The sequence below is a fragment of the Taurulus bubalis genome, assembly GCF_910589615.1.
Source record: "Taurulus bubalis genome assembly, chromosome: 17".
Taxonomy (NCBI): Eukaryota; Metazoa; Chordata; class Actinopteri; order Perciformes; family Cottidae; genus Taurulus; species Taurulus bubalis.
Genome location: NC_136605.1, coordinates 4,999,873 through 5,017,690, shown reverse-complemented (window position 1 = coordinate 5,017,690; position 17,818 = coordinate 4,999,873). Strand labels below are relative to the sequence as shown.

Genomic DNA, 17,818 nt, shown 5'->3' with positions numbered 1-17,818 from the left:
GTCCAGAGCTACGTTGTGCAAAGCATCAAGAGAGAGAGAGAGAGAGATCGATAAATATAAAAATACATATATATATATATATACATACAATATGCGCAATATTAATGCATGCATTTCTTGCCTGATTATTTATTTATCTAATATGTATTTCACTACCGGGGTCCTCCATACATACTGCTGTATCCCGCTTTTTTATACTGCGGTGGACTGCGACACACTTTTTGTCCAATCGCTGGCCGCTTCGGTCGATTGTCGTATGAATCCACCAATGATATCGAAGCTTTCAGCGTAGGCGGGACATCCGGTCACTCGTATAAACGAACCGAGGCCTCCCCATGCGGTTTGTATCTTCAGATTGACGCGTAGCTAACACCGACAAGGTAAGAGTCCAATAATATGTTTCATTGTTGCGACGAGGGAGTTCTCAAAACTTCGACTGGCCTTCAGGAAATCATACGTTTGTGTATTTCAACAAAGTATCTCGTCGGGAACGAAACGGCTTCCTTCGTTGTTTCATTCAGGAGCTAACCGTCACTGAGCTAGCATTCGTTAGCTTCGCCAGCGCTACAGCCTCCCTCATATTTAATCATGTTCAGACTGCGTAGTTAGACTTTTCGATTTTCCGCGTAATGTGTCTTATTGCTAATAACTTAATTCAGAAGAGAAATGTCTGGTGCAGCCGGTCCATTATCTAAATGGTTTGCTGCCGTGTAGCACGTTAGCTCGCCACGTTAGCACTGGTTATGCAACACAAAAGCTTCCCAGTGTTGTAAACGATTCAGATGCTAACCGGTTTGGTGCATCGGAGAACGTCGGCTAACGTAAACCCCGAGGCTTCGCCTGAACAGGTCTGTACGCGATACTCGTGTGTAGGAAGGGAGTAATTAGTTTACAAAGCCGTAATGTCGACATTATTTCATACGGAGACTCCTTTCTTTGCTAAACTAGCTAGCATAGCTCATTCAATGGCCTCACGTCTTACAATGAGTTTTGCGGGCTGAACACAACAACGTTAGTTAGTTTACAGCAGCACTAGTTCCACTATTTGCGCAAACCAAACCTACAATGGAATAATTAATACGAATGCAACTTTTTCCTCAACGATCTTATCTCAATGTACTTTAAAACTAGCAGTAAAACTTGGCACAAAGAGTGGCAACAGCTGGGCTCAGTTACCAGCCCCCCTTTAAACCCAAGAGAAAGGGTTCAGCCATGGTAGATGAGGGAACTGATAATGATTAAAGACCAAACTCTTCTGTTTTCCTTGTTTTAGACAGACACAATGGCAGAGAATGATGTTGACAACGAGCTGCTCGACTACGAAGAGGATGAAGAGCCCCAGGGAGCCCCCGAGAGTGCAGTCCCTGCAGGAAAGAAGGAGGTGAAGGGCTCCTACGTCTCCATCCACAGCTCTGGCTTCAGAGACTTTCTGCTCAAACCAGAGCTCCTCCGCGCCATCATTGACTGTGGTTTTGAGCATCCGTCTGAAGGTGAGGGACATTTTCGCCTTAACTTACCCCTTACTTTATTATCGTTGCATGAACTTCCCAGATATATCTCATGAATACAAATAAAACAATATCGGCACACAGTTTAAAGCTTGAAATACTTGTTGTTCTAATGATAACACAAATACACTGGCTTAAAATGTTCTGTTTGTTTGCTTTAGTTCAGCATGAATGCATCCCACAAGCTATCCTGGGCATGGACATCCTGTGCCAAGCTAAGTCTGGTATGGGCAAGACGGCAGTGTTTGTGCTGGCCACACTGCAGCAGATTGAACCTGTTGACGGACAGGTCAGTACGCACATTCAACACAATCGGTCTATGTGTTGGATTAAGTGAAGGAAACATTGCCATAGACTGCCTTCAACTTTAAACTTGTGGCTTGCATTAAGTAGAGCCCACATGCCTAATATACACAAATGCATTTAATAGACAGGAGGCAAAGTATCTGAATTGTCCTTCTCTTGCGTCTATCTCCTCAAGGTGTCTGTATTAGTCATGTGCCACACGCGAGAGCTGGCCTTCCAAATCAGCAAAGAGTACGAGCGCTTCTCCAAGTACATGTCCTCGGTAAAGGCGGCCGTGTTCTTTGGCGGCATGGCCATCAAGAAGGACGAGGATGTCTTGAAGAAGAACTGCCCTCACATCGTGGTCGGAACGCCGGGCCGCATCCTCGCTCTTATCCGCAACAAGACCCTCGCCCTGAAGAACGTCAAGCACTTTGTCCTGGATGAGTGTGACAAAATGTTGGAGCAGCTAGGTGAGTTGTTGTTAAATGTTTCTTCTCATTGATTCCGCTTCGGTGTATTAGGTTACGCACCCCATTTAATTCTGTATTAATGTGTATCTATCTGACTTCTCTCTGCGAACCAGACATGAGGCGTGACGTACAAGACATCTTCAAGATTACGCCCCATGAGAAGCAGGTCATGATGTTCAGTGCCACTCTGAGCAAGGAGATTCGACCAGTCTGCCGCAAGTTCATGCAGGATGTAAGTGATCGATGGAGTATCGTTACTTCAGGATTTCACAGAACGGTTTTATCCGCAAGAAAAGGCGTCAGCACGTTTGAATTTGACACGTTTTGCCCACTTGCTGGTGACGTGACCGGAAACTCAACAAGTTTACCTAACGTGTCCCTCTGTCGTCTTGTCCCGTGCAGCCCATGGAAGTATTTGTGGACGACGAGACAAAACTGACACTCCACGGCCTGCAACAATACTACTGCAAGCTGAAGGACAGCGAGAAGAACCGCAAGCTCTTTGACCTGCTGGACGTGTTGGAGTTCAACCAGGTAAAGCGACGGCACTATTCCACGATGCACAACCAGTAGCGTTTTGGCATAGTATATCACCTGAATTGTTGTCGTCAAACATAGAAGGGGCTATCGAAAAGAAATCACTTGTCATTAAAGGCCTGGTTTTCCACAGAAAGTTTGGGATTACAGAGCTTGAAATGTTGCTTTACTTTATTTTATGTCGGAGCACCGTAGCGGCTGAATGGTTTCAGAAAATTATACTTCAATTCTGTCTCTTCCCCCCTTTCCTGTCTGCCTGTTCATTGTCACTATCCAATGGCAACACTGGAATGGTGGAAAAAACTTTAAAAAAGGATGCCTATTTTTTTTTTGTCCTGGGCTTATGCTTTGGGCTAGCCAGTGGCAACTAAAGCAGGTTACTGTTCCCAAACAAGAAGCCATTTTTGTACAAGAAACGAGATGCACCATTTAATAAATCAGCGTGCTTTTTATTGAGCTGGTAAGCTGATTTTCCCTGTTCCCGTCTGCTCTCCTTTTGCTCAGCTAGCTGTCTGTGGCCTTAAATCGAATGTGGATTAAAAGACTTACATCACTTTCATGTCTTACTCTTGGCAAAAAGTTGTCATACATAAATAATAATAAAAACTATTCAGTCACTGCGATAACTTCCACTGTCTGAGATCCCTGGAGTCGGTCTCTGAATGAAACCATCACACGCCCGAAGGCTTCATGTGTATCTGCTCCCTCATTTCAACGTCTTTGCGTCGCCTCTAGGTGGTGATCTTCGTCAAGTCAGTCCAGCGCTGTGTCGCTCTGGCCCAGCTTCTGGTGGAACAGAATTTCCCTGCCATCGCCATCCACAGGGGGATGGCTCAGGAGGAGAGGTGAGAAGAGACTCGTGCACACACACACACATCTCCCCCCACTGATATGTCCGCTCTCGTAAACATACGCTCCATTGAGCTCTGAATGCCGAGTATGTTTATGGAGCGTGAGGCCTCATCAGTTAACTCAACACATCGTTGCCTTCAAAGAGCGGAGGCTGCAGTCCAGTAATGCCTCCAGCAGCTGTGTTGATGACTCCCTTTGGGCTCTGCCCCCTTCTTGCTCCGCAGGCTGTCTCGCTATCAGCAGTTCAAGGACTTCCAAAGGCGGATCCTGGTGGCCACCAACCTCTTTGGCCGAGGGATGGACATCGAGCGGGTCAACATCGTCTTCAACTACGACATGCCAGAAGATTCTGACACCTATTTGCACAGGGTAAGAACTGCTTTCCTTTGTCGCGGCTTTGCATTCTGTGAAGTTGGTTTAACAAGGCCTTTTTTCTCTTTTTTGAGTCTCCATAAGTTGTGTATTTTAGTTGTATGTATTTAGTAGCTGGTTCACTCACCCTGACCTTTCTCTGCACCCGTCAGGTTGCCCGTGCCGGTCGTTTTGGCACAAAAGGCCTGGCTATAACCTTCGTGTCGGACGAGACCGATGCCAAGACCCTGAACGACGTGCAGGACCGCTTCGAGGTCAACGTGGCCGAGCTGCCGGATGAGATCGACATCTCCTCTTACAGTAAGCCCTCGCGTTTCCGAATGCCCTGTTGGAATGATTGTAATTTGTGGATAAATGGACTCAAAGCACTTTGCTGTCAAAACAGCTGTTTTAATCCAGGAGCTAAAGATCGCTGCTGTAATCAACCTTTTTAGACTCATCTTGGCAACTAGAGCCTGCAGTTGTTGCTGCCATGTAACTGCGCGGCTCTCGTCAAAATGGAAACGGCCCGCACACGTTTAACCTGTCGCTGAAAAGTTGGTATGCTCAGCTGTCTTTCCCTCGCTCAACTCGTCTCTCCTCCTCTGTCCCCGTTTAGTCGAGCAGTCCAGATGAGTCCTCCAGCCAAGCCGAAGTCTCCTCTTCATGGATCTCGTGTTTGGAAGTAGACGTGTTTCGCCGTTGATTTGAAGGCTCTGCTCGTTCCCAATGTTCACCAAACCTTTATTTTTATTGTCCGTTTCGGGGGGAGGGTGAAGCGGGATATGGTCGTTTTTTTTTATTTGTCTTTTACTGTTTGTTTGGAGGGGGGGGGTTGTTTTTTTTGCGCAATGGAATTAAAACTTTTTATAAAATGCCATTTTTACTGTTGTGGTCTCTTGTGAGGCTATCGTCTCTTCTCCACATTCAGTCAATTTAATCTCAAGCAGAGCTGCAGGGAAACGTGTAGAAAAGTAGTTCTGAGGAACATGTAAGTGATTTTTAGCCCTTTTTATTGTCAAACTAGTCTGTATAGGAGGTTTGGTGTTATGTATTTTTCCCCGCTGCAACAGTTGGTCTTTTTAAAACGCCATGGAGGGATAGTGAAGTAAATTTTTGGCTCACATGGCAGCTCTTTCTTTGAATTTCTAATTGAATGCCTCAATAAACAATCACTCAAAATCCTAATGGTGCGTTTGCCAAGTTTGATCATAGATTGTCATTAACACATGGTATAATTGTTACTCTGTATGTTATTTTAGGATTTTAAAAAGATTTCACTTCTCAGATAAGATAATCGTATTTTACTTTTAGTGCCAATTAGTAAATGTAAGCATGGTAATGCTATTAGCATCGTAACTGTCAGTAGAATGCTTATTTGCCTTCAGCTCGAAACTCATACTTTACCAAAGTAGTCTCAGCTGTTGGCATGGCTGTAGTCTTTGAGAATAAATAATCACTGGTACAACAGTGTGAGGGGAAAATATCTTTATTAAAAATGCAAAATGATAAACTTTTCAAAATCCAGCAACAGTTTACAACAGAAATATTCAGTTTTTTTACGAGACCTTTTAAAAAGCATGACTTTATTATTGCAGATGGTGTTGCTGTACACTAGTAGACATACAATCATGCTTTCAAATTGGCACTTAATGCTCATAAAGGACCTGAACCCCACTTTGTTCAGTGCTAAACTCTACATGGACTACTTCAGTATAACTCTGTAAAAGGATTGGCCCTTTATACAGCAGAGAGAACTACAAAGGTAACGATGCATCTGTACATAGCTGCTCTAGTGTCCTTATCAAAACTAGACATACAGTTCCAAAACCACAGCGTCTACAAAGGCAAATAGCAACATGGTGAACAATTACAGTCATGTAAAGTTTAGGCAAAAAAAAATAAATAAGCCTACTGTAGCCAAGATGGTAGAAAATGCAAATACTTTCCAGTTTCACAGCAAACTGAAGGAGAAAAAAAAATCTAAACCACTTTCTCATCTTTGCAATGATGAAACGGTCAAATGATTTTTAGAATTACCCATTTCAAATGTGTATTCAGTCCCTCTGTCACCTTTCCATGAGATCAAAGGTCGTGAATCCGGGCCGTCGTAAAGGTGCGCAAACTTGAACCCAAGTCCCAGTTAAGTGAGACGCGTTGGGCTCTTCAGTCACGCCAAAGGACTTTGACAGAATACTACTGAATTCCCCCTCCTCCAAAAATGTCCTAGGGAATAAGTTGTGACTGACGTCCAGTAGCCGCAGCCTTCGTCAGCATTCCTCAGAAGCAGACGCCACTGAAAACATGGAAGAAGCACAGACTTATCGTTTTAGTTTTCTCCGAGCCGGCGTGCCGCTCTATTACAGGCCCGGGGCGCCTGTGGTTCCGCCCGCCAAGTCACAAATTACATGTTTTACGTCAGCGCGCTCCGCGTTTTTTTTTCTGCACATTTTTAAGAGTGGCCGATCGTCTCTCGCCGTCGTCGACAGTCAGGATTGTAATTTGCGCAGAATCGGGCGGTCGACGTCTCGGCGCCAGAATCCCAGGCTTGTTCTTCTGGTGCTTGCTAAATGCCTCAGTTTCTCGCGGAGGCAAAGGCATGGGATGAGTCCAGCTGTGTAAACAACCGTGTTCACATATTCCACACTAATGCGTACAAAGCCTCGACCCATCGGGTTCAACTCTGGTCTTTTCCCCCGAGTACATACCTCTTCTACCGAAGCCTCCATCGTCCATCAGATGCAGCTTTCTGACCGCTGTGACCTCCAATGTGACCCTGAGGGGAGGGTTCAAGCCCCGGATCTGTGGGAGTCCTCTCATGGCTGACAGCTCTCAGCTGTTTAGTCCCCCACCCCGCCGACCATTCAGCCACGCTGGCCCTCCAAACATAGCAGCGCCGCCCTTCCCTGGTGGCAAGCCACCGTGTCCTTGCGTCTGTCTCAACAATAAATACCAGTGAATAAATACCATAAAAAGACACGAGCTGCGCTCCTGGGAGAGACATCCGAGATGCTCCTCCATCTTCCGCCGTCAAGTCTTCATTTGGTTCATCAATACTGCGTTGTTGGGAACGCACAGATTTTTTCTTCTTCATATTTGACTCCAAAGCAACGCCGGACCAGCTCCCTTATCGGCCGGACCTGTTACTCTGTGACTGGTGTGAATCAGTTATGCCAGTGTGTGTGTGTGTGTGTGTCAGCGTGTCAGCATCAGCTCTTGCCCCAGCGTCCCCAACTAAAGTCTCAAGTGTTCAGGGGACATTTTTGGTGCACGGCAGCAACATGGCGGCTGGTTGCGTCCACGTTTTCCGTAAAGGTTTTTGTCGCAGTCTGTCGCCGTCTGGCCGGGCCAGAAACAACTCTCTGTATCTACACTAAAGCCGGAGCTGGTTACTTTGCTCCCGTCGGATCCTCCTCCTTCTCCCCGTTCCTCCCGAAATAATGTCAGATAAGATGATTCGACTTGTTCACCTCGCTTGCGTCTACTTAAAGATACACTTTACAGGACAGCTATTCTATAATGGGGGACCACTATGGGGGAAGTTGGTGTCTTTAGTTTAATTGTGAGGGAATGTAGGTCGGGGTGGGAGGTGTGGGGAGGAAGGGGCGACACCGCTAGTCGATGAACTTGTGCGTGTCCCCGTAGAGCCACCGCTGAGGCGGCATGGCGGCCTCGTTGAGGTGGTTGCACTCGTCGCTGCACTTGCAGGACTGGATGAACATCACGGACCGGCTGAAGCGCTCGCCGTCCGGGCAACCGAAGGCCACGCTGGCGGTGCGCGTGCGACGCGGCGAGCAGCAGCGGCCGTCCCGGCACACGCCGCAGTAGTTGGGCCTGTACAGGCGGGTGCTCCTGCAGCCCGCGTAGGACAGGCGGTGGGGCTCGGGGGCCTTGTGGGTGCGGGAGCACTTCCTTCCTTTCTGCAGAGGGGGGGGGGGGGACAGAAGACGGAAAGAGTGGATTCAGTTTTTAATGCATGAGAACATTTGTCATGCAAGTAAACATCTTTTTCTCGGGTGCAGCTGTGATGCAGGTCGCTGTCCAGCTAAATTAAATGACTCATGGCTCAAGCCCTTGGACGTGAAAAAACAAAGTTAATGTAGTTAATCACAGAGCGGGGGAACAAAACAAAGCGCCGGAGAGAGAGGAACATGCCGGCAATAGTTAAGGATTGACACTGACGCACATTAACACCCACAGCTCCGCAAACATTGGGAGGAACAGGTGCGTAACAACCCATCAGCCTCACGGCGAGAGTGTTTTTGAGGGTGTTGTGTTTTGAAATGCGAGAGATGAGAGAGCGACACAGTGGGCGAATAAAGTGCTCTTCAAAATGCATAGCAAAGAGCCAGCAGAGTGCAGCTGACAGCCGCAGCGTCGCTGGTCCGGCGTGGGCGACCTCCGAACCCCCGCAGACAAACCAGGGGAGAGTTCTTAGGAAATTAAGTTTTTGTTGGGTTGGAAACAAAAAAAAAAATTGTGTTTCTAAAAATTGTGACTAAAGCGTGGCATTTGCTGGACTACTTCCTGCCTCCGAGCAGTTGCCAGGCACCCAGCAGAGACTCGGAAGCAAAGAAATAGTCCAGCACTCCCTTGTAAAATGGCACCATGTAATTTTTACACTTTAGGTTTAAACAAACAAGATCTACAGCTTTGATTAGCTTCAGTGCTTTCAAGGTGACGAGCTAGCAGTTTCGCCACATTTCCATTCGTTGTGCTAAGCTAAGCTAATCAGCCGCGGCTTCATCTTTACCCTACAGATATGAGAGTGGTATCAGTCTTCTCATCAATACTCCAGCGGCAGACAGTGATTACAGGTATTTCCCCAAAATTTGGGACTAATCGTTTAAGCAGTGGGCCAACCATGACCTGAGCACGAGCAGAGGAATCGTGGTCTTAAAGGGGCTCCGTCGTCACCCTGCTGAGGAAGTTTCCCCACACGGCAACAGAACCGTGAATAGAACGAATGGACCAGAAAGGGCTCCAGCAACAGAGAAGGGATCCAGGGGCGGGGGTCTGTGTCCAAGCAGTGATATTAATACCAATCTGACCCCTTAAGAGCAATCATTTGCTGAATCTACTCGGCATGGTGCCGTCTATCCATCCCTTTACGAGAATCTTAAAAAGCCCCACCACACACACACACACACACACAGTCCTCACCTTGACGGGGATGGACATGGATCTGCAGGGCCGGATGTTGCACAGACGCGTCTCCTTGATCAGCTTACACCGGGCGTTGTCGTTGGTGACCCGAGAGGAGACGCCCATCCCACAGCTCCGAGAACACTGGGACCAGGAAGTAGTCTGAACCACACACTGGTCATCCACCTGCCTCCAGGCTGCGAGAGATGAAACAGAGGGCGCGTGAGAGGACGATGGGCGATGCGAAAGCATGGACAGTCGGAGAAAGAGGAGCGACATCGGCTAAAAGTAAAGCCGCGGGGTGGGAGGATGGGTGGGGGGCCCGGGGAGAGAAAGGGCCGGTGGGAGAGAGAGGGGAAAGGAGAGGTCCGGAGATGCGAAGCACACTAGCTTCATTCACTGCAACAGGCAACACTGACGCATAGAGAGGGCGATTACAGAGAGGGGAAAGCTGGGTGACAGAGGTATGTGCTGTGTGAGAGCACCTCTGGTGTGCAAGGAGCCAGTGGAAAACAAGCCTCACATAAATGCTGACACACACACAAACACACACACACACACACACACACACACGTAGATGCAGAGGAAAAGGCTCACAGTGAGGCCGTTTGTGCGTCAACGCGAGCTAAAATGGCTAAAACATAAACATGATGCTTTACTGCGCGGAGGAAACAGACGGGACTCTGAGGCGACACGCGGCGGCACCCTCTCGCTCACCCGCCAGGTGCTTGTTTCCGCGCGCCTTGGCCCACTTGCGCCCCACCTCCACCAGCTCGTTGCCCAGGGCGTCCTTCTCCTTTTTGGGTTTGTAGGGGTACAGCTTCCGGTAGGGTTTCGGGTAAGACTTCGGGAAGGGGTAGGCCGGGTAGGGAATGAAGGGGTAAGGCGGGTAGGCCGGCGGCTGGGGTCGGCGGTGCACGACCGCGGTTCCCCCGTGGCAGTCGACGGTGAGGCAGCACTGGCCCGGCACCTTGACCAGCTGCGGCGCGGGGCAGGAGGGCGACGCCAGGGGCACGTGGCTCGGGCAGAGCGGCACGCAGCCCACCGCTCCGTCGATGCAGGTGCACTGGTGCTTGCAGCCGGCGTGGAAATTCTCGCCGTTCTGGTAAATCCGCCCGTTGTACTCGCACGAGCGGCCCTCCGCCTTTGCTGAGGGACGAGGAAGAAGACGGGGGCAGTTTGGTCAAAAGAAGTAGACGTGTTCAAATGTTTTTTGAAACAGTTAAGTGACGGAAAGAAAGATCAAACAGGAAGTGGCGAGGGAGAGAGAGAGCGAGGGACACACTATATCCAGATTTATGAAGCGAGCTCTATTCTTAGATCTGAAAGGAATTTTTGACTTGTTTACAACGTCCTGCCCCTTCGTGGGACTCCCCACAGATACCTCCCCCTTTATATAGAAACACCCCCAAATAAACAAACATATAAAATAAAAATACCGCTGTGCAGTTTGTGTACACACTGATCTACTTATACAAATCCCCGGAGTTGGCCGGGTTTCAGTCGCAGCTCATGAAGGTGCTCAGTTTTTGTTTTTTTTAAACGTGGCACGGGCTTCAAACCCAAAGCCCCCTTATCAAAGAGAAACCCCAGCCGCTTGGATCGGAAGCCAGCATCCCCACCCTGAAGTTACACATTCCCTCGCTCAACCCCGAGCTAAACCCTAAAACCCGACGCCCAATCTAAACCCAAAAGCTCCCCCCTGCGTCTGACCCTCCCTCACCCCTCTCTCTCCTCCAGCCTTTTCCCGCCACCTCTGTGCTATACCCACCCCTGCAGATGCCGTGGGTGCGGCCCACGTCGTTGCCGTAGTTGCACTCCAGGCCTTTGTGGTGGTCGCAGGGCCGTCCTTCGTGGCAATCCTGGTTGAGCTGAGCGGCGCACACCTTGCAGCAGCCGCAGCCGTCCGGCACCGAGCTGACCCCCGGGGGACAGGACGCGGGGCCTGCCGCCGGACACTCGCACGCCGCCGGGCAGCCGCCGGTCACCTACGCAGGAAAGAGGGGGACATGGCGAGCACTTTAGTTACTTTAGTTTAGTCCATGTGAGGAAGCACGGGAACCGAGCAGGACAATAGTTTGACTCATGTTACGCAGATCACAGAAATTCCTCAAAGTGCGCGAGGCTTAAGCATTCGCTGAATACCCAGCACTGTCCCCGAGCCCCGCAGGGATATCTGTGACCCTCTGTCGCCTTCCGCTTGGCATTCGCCGCGCGAGCCGGGATGAAAGGTACGGTCTCTGCCCCCAAAGTCTCACACACACACACACACACACACACACACACACACACACACACACACACACACACACACACACACACACACACACACACACACACACACACACACACACACACCCTAAAGCCACTCCAACAACTCCAAGCAGGTATTTAGATCACAGAGATCTGCCAGTCTGGCTGTCCACAGTCAGATCACCTGAAGGGATCCCGACTCTGCTGCCACCGTCTGAACCCGGGCCAGGTCTCCCGCGGGTCCCGTGTGGGTGAGGAGGATGTGACATTACGCAATGCGGTGACAATGGCTGTCCATTTTGAGCGCCGCGTCGCTGGCATTGACCTGGCACTCCAAACATCCCCTCACTAAAAGCCCCATAACACTTATAGTGTGCAGCGAGTTCATCCGTGTATTTTTATCTCATTCGTATCACTGTTGGGTAACATTACCGCGGGGTAATTTTGGACCCACAGAGAGATGGAAGCTCATGTGCATATACTTTGTAAAAGGGTGAATTGGTGAAGGTTTTTTTGGGGGGGGGTTAAGAAAACCCTTCAAATACTCAACACGTTTCATCTGTATGTTTACATTTTAGTGAGGGTCTAACCTGTGGACGTGGAGGTGTAGGAATAGGAACGGAGGGTGGATGTAAAGTACACATTGCTCAAGTGTACTTTTTACTAAACTTGATTTCATTTGACAGCTTCGGTCACGAAAAATACTTCATAGATCACCGATTTACATACAACACGTGTGACGCACGCATTATTACAGAATAAACTACACAACAGCACCTTGACAACAGTACAATTAAATACATTAATGCATCGGTTAACAATAATCCAATAATATAGTACAACACTCACCTTTAATTCAGTATGAGCAGTACATTTAGCCAATAATACTTGTGACATTCTCAGTGCAGGGCTAGTATTTGGAGTATTTGTATATCGTTTGTATGTTTTATTTTGAGCACCCTGAACTAGCCAGATACTCTATTTTCCCGCGGACCCCCTGAGACATCCCTCAAGGACCTCTGGTGTTCCCCGAACCCCCGGTTTGGTTTGGAAGACACCAGATATTACGACTTATTCTACACAACAACGAAAAACACACGCACATCACGCATTTAGTCACGGAAGGAGACATTAAGTGTACGGCAGGTGAATTATCACTCGTGTGCAGCTGGACGGTGGGATGTGAGCCAGAGGCTGGAGGCGAGAAAGGCGACAGCGTGGAACTCGAATCCGCTCGCGCTGCTGTTGCAGTGGAGCGCGCGTGCACGTGAGTCTTTATTCCCGCATGGAGCGAAAAATGGTGACAGAGAACTAACTTATCACGCACTTACCAAGCCGACTGTCACCACTTGCAAGACGGCGAATAACAGCAGTATCCCCATGCTGTCAGCTGATTCCCATAGAAGAGGAGAAGATGTAAAAAAATAAAAAAAATAAACACACACAAAAAAACAATTTATATCACAGGAAAATAAATCCTCCAGAAACAATAGCTTTTGTCCACAGAGATTAAATCCGACATGGCGACGGTCCTCGACTCTCTCCCATCACTTTGTACATTTTCATCGATCAAAGTTTGAGGCTTGTGTTTTATATCAGCCTCCGTGCTTTTTAGGGAGGCCACGCCCACCCCGGACCTTTCCTTCAACCAATTAGGAGGCAGGCACGCGCGGCCAAGGTATCCCGACGAGGAGGGGAGGCTGGGGGGGGAGGGGGGGGGCTTGGAGCTCCAACACGGGAGAGAGCTGAGGGGGGCGTGGCCAAGCATGAATGCACTCATTCATAAAAATTCAGAATTACTACATTCCAAAGAGGACCTGGCTTCTGGGTGTTTATTTATTTATGTTTGAGCGAAAATAATATTTTTGATGCTTTAAAGTCCGTTTCACACGCATTCCTCTGTCCCGGGGCTGCTGCTTTGTGAAAAGTAAAATAAATATACTCAGCTGCTATCCTGTGCTATACATTAATACTCCGGACCGGCCATGGAAAACAGCGAGGACTTTTCTTCCCCCCGTTTTATAAAAATACTTTTAAACAAGAGCCGGACAGATAAAGAACATGCACGGGTTATGACTGCATAGTGATGTGGAAAATGGTTATGATAATCTCCCGCGCAATTGGTCGCTCTCTCTTCCTTCCTCCATATCCTGTCTTTAGCCCCCACATCCCTTTTACCTACTCAGAGGTTCCCAGGCCACCTCTCTCTGCACACACACACACACACACACACACACACACACACACACACACACACACACACACACACACACACACACACTTCAAGCACAAACAGCTAACCCATGTAAACAGACGAGAATTTTGTCCACTTTGGTTTGAAGTTTTTTGCAGAGCGGAGGTGAGCACCGCCTGGGTAATCTTCCCGTCGTCCCCGCAGACACGCACACAGGAAACCAGCCATCTGCACTACCTGAGCTGGTGGCTAACGCACACACTGATGCTCTGTGTGAGAGGCTTAAATACGTATTCCGCATCTACTCGCTCATTGCATCAAGGCATGGGGGCAGCCTGTTGAGGTTCAGCGAGAGAGGGATTGTGGGTGGTTAAATTTTTGTTTTGCGAGTGCAGTTTCCCTAAAATGTATCATTAAGCAGAGGGATGACATGCGGTTATTTGTGCTAACGGGGAAAATGTCGTCCACCCCGCCCCCTTCATCCTCCATAAATCGGCACTTCACCAAATGGTCACATGATGATGCGTTCAGTCTGCTGGTGTTGCACATACACAACTGTGCGCACCTCTTGAACACATACTCTTGATTGCATATCAGAAACACACTCCAAAGGCACTCGATGAGCACGTACAAAAGCCAACACACAAGCAGCTCCATTCTGTGCCTCTCATATGTTAGATGCAACCCAGACAGTTGGCCTGAAGATGTTTTCAGAATCTTCTAACCACCTGGGTCTGTTGCACAATAACACATATTTTCAACACAGTTTTCCAGTTGTAAATCAAACTAAATTAAATTAATTCTTTTATTTGTTTACCAGGGCTCTCAAGTGTCACGCATTGAGCGTGACTGTCACGCATTTCGGTCTTAAGTCACGCCCTCCCGCCACACATCGTATTTCTCACAATGAAAAAAACCTCTAGGCTACTTAGTGTGCAAACATGACCTGGTCACGCTGCCCTCACCATGGAGGAATCAAGCACGTCTCCCCCGAATCCCCTGGAGTTCTTTCGCGAGGTGCCACTCATCAGCCAATCAAAACAAAGAAATGGGCTACACGAATAGCCAATCAGAAAAAACGTATCTGTTGTATCTGGGTGAAATGTAATCCAGTAACCAATGAAAATAAAGCTAATAATAATATGGGGGGAGGGGGGCTGGTCTGTGGGCACGTTAGCATGCTAACATTTGCTGATTAGCACCTAATACAAAGCACGGCTAAAGCTGATGGGAACGTTGTTAGCTTTGTCGGTATCTGGTCATAAACGAAAGTGTTAGAAAAACTAGAATTCGGACCTGATGGTGGCGCGAGAAGGAAAGTCTGCAAAGTGATTACGTCCGTGCCAAATGTAATAACAGCTCATCAAATAACTGTTGAGATTTTTTTTTCATTCAGACGGCAGAGGAATCTTTGAGGATTCTGGAAATACCTTCAGAATAGCTTTTTTTGAAATTTAATTTTTTTTCATTGCCGGCTATCTATTTTTCAAGCTCGATTGTAGCGATAATGGTTGTACTGACCCAAAGCGCACACCGTATGCAGCGTACAGAATGTGCTCACACGCACACAGAGGCCTACACAGGGAGCAAAATGATGTATTCACCAAACTTCCATCCTCTTCCCACACAAACCGCTTCTCTCCGTCAGTGTGCGGAGGTGATGTAACGCGGCCCGTGTAAACAAGCCCAGTATCGAGGGAGAAATATGTTTGTTTTTTCCCCTTCTCGTATTCATCTTGAAGTTCCATTGACTCATCAAAGAGCGGTGTCCTTTTCCACTTTGGTCTCTCGGTGGCTTCCATCCTAGACATAATAAACAAACATGCAGGGTTTTCCAACACACCAGAGTGGAGGCTTTCATTAGCTCTCGGGGATACTGGAGACTTGGGAGGTTTCCCTCGCACGCTGACCTTTACGGCCCCAAGCTGACGGAGAATGTGTCAACGGTCGAAGTGACACGGGTCTGCTTTAGGAGTTCGCTGGAAAAGCTCCATGGCGCTACCATGAAAGAGTCATAGGTGATGGAGGGGAGAAACAGATAAAAAAACAAGTCAGTGGAAATACAAGACTCGGGCTGAGGGACACAGAGGTGAACATGCATGGAGCCAGGGAAATATTAGGCAGTGAGAAGAAGAAACAAACAAACAAACAGGAAAAAGAGAGAACAAGAGACGGTGGAACAACAAAAGCAGCTCACTTTTCACATGGGATTCTTTTCATGGCACACAGAAAAGTGGCTTTGTGTGTCCGTGAGGGCAGGTGTGGAGTATTTGTTTGGCAGAGGCCGCTTGCCACACCTGCTGCGACACAAACACACACACACACACACACACACACAATTATAAATATGTGGCACAGGTACACGTGCACATCTTAAAACGGCAACGTTTTGTTATGTCATGGCAGTGTAAGCTTCCTCCTCTGTCCACCGTTGGAAATATCCCTCTAGACTCCTCCGATGAAAGGGGACAGGTGTCTTTGTTGTCACTTTGTGGGAGTGTGTGTGTGTGTGTGTGTGTGTGTGTGTGTGTGTGTGTGTGTGTGTGTGCGTGTGTGTGTGTGTGTGTGTGTGTGTGTGTGCGGGGGGTCACACAAGAGGGGAAGGTTGTTGTAATTTGTCTTTGTCTGACTTTTACGGGAGAGCGTAGGACGGCCTTTTAGTGCTTTCTCGTCCTAAATTTAAACTCTGTGGGTGTCCTGTGTCCTAATGGTTAGGGTGAGCACCACATAAGCTCAACATCCACTGTTCAATGTCTGTCTCTATCTTCAATCAATATTAGATAAAGGAAAAAAATGACCCCTAAAAAATATATTTCGCTTCAGCCTTACTTTGCAATAGAATGCATTTACATGAAAAGGCAGCTGGTTCATAAAGGTGCTTTTTGCCAAATGCAGAGGACAAAAAAATGCGTTCTAAGTAAAAAAAGAAAAAGATCACACTCTTTCTCGTATTTTCCAATGATTTAGCTTTCAGCTGTCGCAGGCTGCGCTGCTTTGCTAGCGCTGCTTTGCTAGCGCCACCACACTTCTGCTGACTTTCCCATCAGCCTCGCTTGTACTTTGTGTTGAACTCTAATTAGCGAACGGCAGCATGCTAACGTGCTAAACGACCATTACTTTGTCTGCTGTGTCCTATATTCTTTTGTCCCACTAGTTGTTATTATTATGCTGTTTATTAACTTTTTTAATGTCTCCATGCCGGCATGAGCGTTGTCAGGTTGTCTGTTTGTCCGTCCGCTCCGTTCACATCTCTGGAACGTCTCGAGCAAATTTCTTCAAAATTTGGCACAAACGTCCACTCAAGGTGGAATTGATTCGATTTTGTTGGTCAAAGGTCACTGTCACATAACTTAAAAATGCATGTGCTCATTATGGTAATATCACACAAATATCTAATAGGATAAAATGATAAAGTGTGGAAGTAAACATGAGCGGTTGGCGGAGGTATATAGTCGTCTAGTTCTATGAACGCCTCATTGTTGTCTGTGATTGTGCTTTGACAGCTCTTCTTTCTGAAAATGAAATAAATAAAACATGTTTTTAAAAAGGAGACAACCACTTTGGCAAAGTGAAGTAGATTTGTTTTTGTTATAATCATCATTGTTATTGTCACCTACATGTTTCTCCATTCATTCTCCGTGTGTATGTAGAGTATATGTGCTTGTATGAGTGTGTGTGTGTGTGTGTGTGTGTGTGTGTGTCTCATGGACCGATATAAGGTGGCTGAAAGAAAGAGAGAGGGCACAGCCTGTTCCAAAAACAGAAGAAATAGGAAAGAAAAACAAGAAGAGGGAGAATGCCAGTAAGAAAGGATGAGAGGAAGGGCGCGAGGAATTTAAGTCACAAAGTTATTTTTAAACCGAGAACAGGAACTCCACTGTTGACTTCCCAAACACTGAAACACGGATCGGTTTAGAGTTGCGGCGGAAAGGAGACCGGAAGCGTATAAATTCACATAGCTGTCAGGTGTGTCATCCCGGACACGTGTCTGCGTCAGCACATCAAACGCTCCTGTCGGTGTTTTCTACATTTCATCCTCACACATTCACCCTCTCATCCGGACGTGTGGCTGCGAACGTAAACTAGCTAAACATCGGTGTGTAGCTTTGCCTTTTAAGATATTTAAGGCCTCAAACCTTCAAGGACAGATGAGGAAAAGCGTTCGTTTGAATTTCTATTTGTGCAATTCTTGTTTTCCCATGTATTTATATACACATACA

General features: G+C 47.7%; 2 protein-coding genes across 2 annotated transcripts; one reads left to right on the top strand and one right to left on the bottom strand.

Annotated features, from left to right (window-relative positions):
• The first annotated feature begins 337 nt into the window (after nt 1-337).
• LOC306750051 (ATP-dependent RNA helicase DDX39A) lies at nt 338-5,351 on the top strand. Its single transcript, XM_079233434.1, has 10 exons — nt 338-380; nt 1,274-1,490; nt 1,670-1,797; nt 1,990-2,266; nt 2,380-2,498; nt 2,669-2,800; nt 3,539-3,648; nt 3,880-4,024; nt 4,180-4,327; nt 4,626-5,351. Exons 2-10 carry the CDS (start codon nt 1,283-1,285, stop codon nt 4,640-4,642), a joined length of 1,284 nt encoding a protein of 427 aa, XP_079089560.1. The 5' UTR covers nt 338-380; nt 1,274-1,282; the 3' UTR covers nt 4,643-5,351.
• A 2,269-nt stretch (nt 5,352-7,620) lies between these two features.
• Nucleotides 7,621-12,789, bottom strand: LOC306749487 (CCN family member 1; the record flags this gene model as incomplete). Its single annotated transcript, XM_079232791.1, has 5 exons — nt 12,736-12,789; nt 10,923-11,139; nt 9,869-10,300; nt 9,170-9,348; nt 7,621-7,926 (listed from the first exon to the last, which is right to left on the bottom strand). Exons 1-5 carry the CDS (start codon nt 12,784-12,786, stop codon nt 7,621-7,623), a joined length of 1,185 nt encoding a protein of 394 aa, XP_079088917.1. The 5' UTR covers nt 12,787-12,789.
• Between the last annotated feature and the right edge of the window lie 5,029 nt (nt 12,790-17,818).

Bases quoted from the DNA above. Each gene is read 5' to 3' on its own strand.
- LOC306750051 (XM_079233434.1), top strand. From the start codon at position 1,283: ATGGCAGAGAATGATGTTGACAACGAGCTGCTCGACTACGAAGAGGAT. The intron at 2,267-2,379 runs GTGAGTTGTTGT...TCTGCGAACCAG, and splicing joins CAAAATGTTGGAGCAGCTAG to ACATGAGGCGTGACGTACAA. The intron at 4,025-4,179 runs GTAAGAACTGCT...TGCACCCGTCAG, and splicing joins CTGACACCTATTTGCACAGG to GTTGCCCGTGCCGGTCGTTT.